Below are 6,150 nucleotides of genomic sequence, written 5' to 3'. Positions count from 1 at the left end.
ACCATGCCCAGCTTATTTTGTATTTTTAGTAGAGACAGGGTTTCTCCATGTTGGTCAAGCTGGTCTCGAACATCCTGACCTCAGGCAATCCACCTGCCTCAGCCTCCCAGAGTGTTGGGATTACATATATACTTTTATATGAGAGTATATGACTTTCATGTAAATGTTTCTAGGCTTAATTTTGAAAATAGATTTTCAAAAACAACCTTTTGTTGTTAACTGCAAAAGAATTCCAGTTTTTTGTTTGCTATGTTTTGTTATTTTGAGACAGTCTTACTCTGTTGTCCAGGCTGGAGTGCCAAGGCGCAATCTCAACTCACGCAACCTCCGCCTCCCGAGTTCAAGTGATTCTTATGCCTCATCCTCCCGAGTAGCTGTGATTACAGGCGCGTGCCACCAAGCCCAGCTAATTTTTGTATTTTAGTAGAGACTGGGTTTCACCCTGGTGATCAGGCTGGTCTCGAACTCCTGACCTCAAATGATCCACCCGCCTTAGCCTCCCAAAGTGCTGGGATTACAGGCATGAGCCACCACGCCCGGCCACACTCCAGTTTTATAAGGCTCACTCCTGTGGCCCTGAAACCTGGTCCTGGCTGGAGTAAGAACCCCATAGAACGCGTAGCAACCTAACTTCCTCCCTAGCAACAGATCTCCTTGGAGCTCCTCCCCATTCGAAGCCAGGAAGGGGCGTAAAACCGGATGTTGACTGTTTTACTATAGTAATGCACACGAATCCGGAAGTGACGCCAGAAGAAGAGGACGTGAAGGCTACCGGGTATCCACGTGGGTTCTGAGCGTGTTTCTACGTCCCTGGAAGCCGGTCGTTTAAGCTCAGTGCTGGCCACGGCGTAGTCAACATGGGTCGCTCGGGAAAGTTGCCCTCTGGTGTCTCAGCTAAGTTGAAACGCTGGAAGAAAGGCCACAGCAGCGACAGCAATCCGGCCATCTGCCGCCACCGCCAGGCCGCCCGCAGCCGCTTCTTCAGCCGGCCGTCAGGTAGTTGGGTTGGGACCCGAGCTCAGCCGGCGGCGGGTTTCCGGGCAGACCTGGGTCCAGATGAGTCTGGGGCCTCTGGGAGAGTCCGGGGCCAGGCATTGGACTTTTCATCTCTTAGGATGTCGGATCTGGAGCCCTCTCTGAAGGGCAGCCCTTCCAATTTAGCAGATACGGAAACTGAGGTCCGCAGTAGGGAAATGTCTTTGTAAGGTACCGCGGGTGTCAGAGTTGAGACTGATGGCTCGGACCTTGGATAAGTCTTTACAGAGCCCTTTCACCTTCATTTATTTTCCAGGCCCTCTGAATGTAGCTCCCAGCCGATTCCCAGTGGCGTTTATGCCACTGCTACAGGCAAGCAGAAATTCTTACATGGAGGATTCCCTTTCTCCTTGGTTTTTCAATTTTTTAGGCATACAGTGGGTTTATGAGACTGGCTGTGTTCAGAATTCAGCCTCTCGGGTTGGCGATTTGGCCTGAGCTGGTTTGTTTCCCAGGGGTTCTGTTCTCTTGACCAAAAGGAGACTTGGGCCTTATGTTGTGCCTCTGGCTCTCAGGAAGGAGTGACCTGACAGTCGATGCTGTGAAGTTACATAATGAGCTGCAGTCAGGGTCCTTGCGCTTGGGCAAAAGCGAAGTCCCCGAGACGCCCATGGAAGAAGAGGCAGAGCTGGCTCTCACCGAGAAGTCCTCTTGCACCTTTCTGAGTGGCCTTTCCGACTGCACAAACGTCACCTTCAGCAAAGTGCAGCGCTTCTGGGAGTCCAACTCGGCTGCCCACAAGGAGGTAGGAGTGAGGGTCAGGAGGGCCATAGGATAGTGAGGAGAGGCCAACTCATGCCTTTTCTTCAGCTCTGGCTGACGGGTTTCCGATGACAACAGCTGGTATTTCTGGATGATGTGTCATCGCTCCTCCCCTTTATGTCCCCTCCTAGGGCAGGTTCCACTTTCTGCTTTTTATAAGAACATCTCCCCTGCTGAAGAAGTACTTGAGGGTAGAAATATTTTCCAAACATTTGTCTCCTCAGCTGTATCTAACACAGTACTTCTTACACAGAGTATTTTCAATAAACATATGTTGAGTAAATAAATGCTGAGTAACAGTGATTAGGAAACGTTTTATCTAGCAAGAACTAAATTTAATTTAATTTAATTTAATTCATGTATTTATTTTGAGACAGAGTCTCGATCTGTTGGCCAGGCTGGAATGCAGTGGCATGATCTTCGCTCACTGCAACCTCCGTCTCCCGGGCTCAAGCAATCCTCCTGCCTCAGCCTCCCGAGTAGCTGCGATTACAGGCATGTGCTACCACACCTGGCTAATTTTTTCTTTTTTTTTTTTTGAGTAGAAAAGGGGTTTCACCGTATTGGCCAGGTCTGAGCCTCCTGAAGTGCTGGGATTACAGGCATGAGCCACCGTGCCTGGCCTTACTTTTATTATTTTATCTATACTTTAAAGTTATATATATTTTTTGTTACTGAAATAAAAAATGTCAAAATTCTAAATGATATCAAAATGATAGAAGAAGAATAAAATGTGATGGTAGAGCCCCCAACTTGAGTCATTCACAGAGCTCCTATTAATGGGTCATTGTCTGTCTTCCTGGACCAGCTCTGTCCAATAGTAATCTAAATTCAAGCCACATATGTAATTAAAAAAATTTTAGTAGCCATATTAAAAACTGAAAGAAACAGGTAAAATAAATTAATCTTTTTTTTTTTTTTTTTTCTGGAGACAGAGTTTCGCTCTTGTTGCCCAGTCTAGGGCGCAATGGTGCGATCTCGGCTCACTGCAACCTCCGCCTCCTGGGTTCAGGTGATTCTCCTGCCTCAGCCTCCTGAGTAGCTGGGATTATAGGTGTGAGCCACTGCGTCTGGCCAAAATTAATGTTAATAATGTACTTTATTTAACTCAGTATCTTTAAAATATTATCACTTCAATGTATAATCAATATATTTTACTACAGCGTTATTATACTAAGTCTTCAAAATCTAGTGTATAATTTACCCATATTCCCCTACTTAGATGGTAAATTTTCATTGGAAATACTTGGTTCGTGTGTATTTAGAGTTCATAACATTTATAGTTGTACAAGTAGATTCGCCTACTATGAATTACTGCGAACCTATTCGCCAGGTTGTTACAAATATATGTTTCCTAGTAAATGGATCAAGTATTTTAAATGATGAGTAGTTAAAATTTAAAAATTAAATTTTCAGGCCAGGCGTAGTGGCTCACACCTGTAATCCTAGCACTTTGGGAGGCCGAGGTGGGCAGATCATTTGAGGTCAAGAGTTTGAGACCAGCCTGGCCAACGTGGTGAAAACCCATCTCTACTAAAAAATTAGCCTGGCATGGTGGCATGCGCCTGTAATCCCAGCTACTCAGGAAGCTGAGGCACGAGAATCGCTTGAACCCTGGAGGCAGAGGTTGCAGCAACCCAAGATCGCACCACTGCGCTTCAGCCTGGGTGACAGAATGAGACTCTGTCTCAAAAAAAATAAAATAAAATAAAATAAAATATTTTTTACCCAATTTTGTTATTTAGGTTTACCAAAATGTGATTAGTTTCCTTTTTTTTTTTTTTTTTTTTTGAGACGGAGTCTCGCTCTGTCGCCCAGGCTGGAGTGCAGTGGCCGGATCTCAGCTCACTGCAAGCTCCACCTCCCAGGTTTACGCCATTCTCCTGCCTCAGCCTCCCGAGTAGCTGGGACTATAGGCGCCTGCCCCCTCGCCTGGCTAGTTTTTTGTATTTTTTTAGTAGAGACGGGGTTTCATCGTGTTAGCCAGGATGGTCTCGATCTTCTGACCTCGTGATCCGCCCGTCTCGGCCTCCCAAAGTGCTGGGATTACAGGCTTGAGCCACCGCACCCGGCCGTGATTAGTTTCTTTTCTTTTTTTTTGAGACAGAGTCTCACTTGATCACCCAGGTTGGAGTGCAGTGGCTGATCAGCCTCCCAGCCTCCCAAGTAGCTGGGACTGCAGGGGAGTGCTACCATACCCAGCTAATTTTTGCATTTTTTGTAGAGATGAGGTTTGCCATATTGCCGAGATTGGTCTCAAACTCCGGGGCTCGACAGATCTGCCCACCTCAGCCTCCCAAAGTGCTGGGATTACAGGCATGAGCCACTGTGCCCTGCTTGGTTAGTTTATTTTCTATCCACTGTTCTGCAACTTTTTCCCCACTGAACGATATTTATAAGTTAATATATAGTTGTTCTCATTCTTTTGAATAATGCACTATTTAAATCTTTTATTATTTATTATATGATACGGTTGGGTCTCCATATCTGCAGGTTCTGCACCTGCAGATTCAACCAAGCATGGATTGAAAAATCTTTTTAAAATAATAATAATAATATACCGGGCGAGGTGACTCACACCTGTAGCCCTAGCACTTTGGGAGGCCGAGGTGGGCAGATCACTTGAGGTCAGAAGTTCAAAACCAGCCTGGCCAGCATGGTGCATCCCCATCTCTACTTAAAATACAAAAAATTAGCCTGGCATAGTGGCACATGCCTGTAATCCCAGCTACTCAGGAGTCTGAGGCAGGAGAATCGCTTGAACCTGGGAGGTGGAGGTTGCAGTTAGCAGAGAGTACGCCACTGCATTCCACCTTGGGCAACAGAGTGAGGCTCTGTCTCAAAGCAACAACAACAACAACAACAAAAATACAACTACTTATATAGCATTTACATTGTGTTAGGTGTTATAAGTAATCTCGAGATGATTTAAAGTATATGGGAGGCCAGACATGGTGGCTCATGCCTGTAATCTCAGCACTTTGAGAGGCTAAGGAGAGCAGATTACTTGAGGCCAGGAGTTCAAGACCAGCTTGGTCAACATAGTGAAACTGCATCTCTACTAAAAATACAGAAATTAGCCGGGTGTGATGGTGCACACCTGTAATCCCAGCTACTTGGGAGGCTGAGGCAGGAGAATCGCTTGAACCCAGAGGCAGAGGCTGCCGTGAGCTGAGATCATGCCACTGCACTCTTGTCTGGGTAACAGAGTGAGACTCTGTCTCAAAAAAAATAAAGTATATGAGAAGATGTATATAGGTTATACACAAATACTGCACCATTTTATATAAGGGACCTGAGCATCCTCGGATTTTGGTATCTTTAGGGGTCCTGGAATCAATCCCCCCCTCGATAACTGCAGTACATTAGAGACAACTACTGTACATTATTAATCTCCTGTTGATGGTTTCTTGACCATTCCAATTTGTTGCTGCCGTGAACATCCTTGTACATAAATATTTGCACACTCATCTCATGCAGGTATTTCTACAAGGTTAGTACCTCATGGTGGAATTTTAGCAAGCATTTTCTGAGTCTTCTTATTTGCTGGGCTCCCTGGTATGGACCCAGGCCCTGAATGTTACCTGTCTTGTCTGTCTCTGGGCTTTAACCAGAGATTAATCTGTGAAGGAGCAAGGAAAGAAGGCTCCCCTGGGGTGGGGTTAGGTCTCAAATAGTCACAGTGCTTTCTCCCTCCTGTGCAGATTTGTGCTGTTTTGGCTGCTGTCACTGAGGTGATTCGCTCCCAGGGAGGGAAGGAGACAGAGACTGAGTACTTCGCTGCTCTGGTGAGTGGGTGCCGCTGGAGGGTGAGTGTTCAGAGCAGCAGGTTATGCAAGATTTAGTAAGAAGACGAGTGCCCCTGGCATGTGGGGGTAGAGGACAGCTTTGACCAGATGAAAGTGCTGCATTTATTCTCAGGTGGCTTAGGAAGGCTGGTGGTATTTGCTACATTTCTATTTTCTCTTTCTTTTCTTTTCTTTTTTTTGTTTTAAGAGACCGGATCTCACTATGTCGTCCAGGCTGATTTCAAATTCCTGGGCTCAAACCGTCTTGTCATCTTGCCCTGGCCTCCCAAAGTGTTGGGATTACAGGCATGAGCCACTGCAACTGATTACTTAGTAATTTTTTTTTGAGACAGTCTCTCACTCTCCCCCAGGCTGGAGTGCAGTGGCATGATTTCGTCTTATTGCAACCTCCGCCTCCTGGGTTCATGTGATTCTCCTGCCTCAGCCTCCCAAGTAGCTGGGATTACAGGTGCACACCACCACACCCAGCTAATTTTTTTGTATTTTTTTAGTAGAGAAGGGGTTTTACTATGTTGGCCAGACTTGTCTGAAACTCCTGACCTCA

General features: G+C 46.0%; 1 protein-coding gene across 2 annotated transcripts in view; it reads left to right on the top strand.

The window, feature by feature from the left end:
- Positions 1-721: 721 nt before the first annotated feature.
- Positions 722-6,150, top strand: part of RRP12 (ribosomal RNA processing 12 homolog) — a 43,258-nt gene continuing 37,829 nt past the window's right edge. The window contains exons 1-3 of one of the 2 annotated variants that reach the window (XM_038009391.2): positions 722-996; positions 1,551-1,780; positions 5,502-5,585. In XM_038009391.2, coding sequence (XP_037865319.1) covers positions 858-996; positions 1,551-1,780; positions 5,502-5,585 — 453 coding nt within the window. In that variant the 5' untranslated portion in view covers positions 722-857. Of the gene's footprint in view, positions 997-1,550; positions 1,781-2,174; positions 2,293-5,501; positions 5,586-6,150 lie in introns of those variants that run through there. The other variant, XM_073019224.1, reaches the window with a different exon arrangement.

The sequence above is a fragment of the Chlorocebus sabaeus genome, chromosome 9, assembly GCF_047675955.1.
Source record: "Chlorocebus sabaeus isolate Y175 chromosome 9, mChlSab1.0.hap1, whole genome shotgun sequence".
NCBI classification, from domain to species: Eukaryota; Metazoa; Chordata; class Mammalia; order Primates; family Cercopithecidae; genus Chlorocebus; species Chlorocebus sabaeus.
This window is presented reverse-complemented; position numbering and strand designations above follow the sequence as displayed.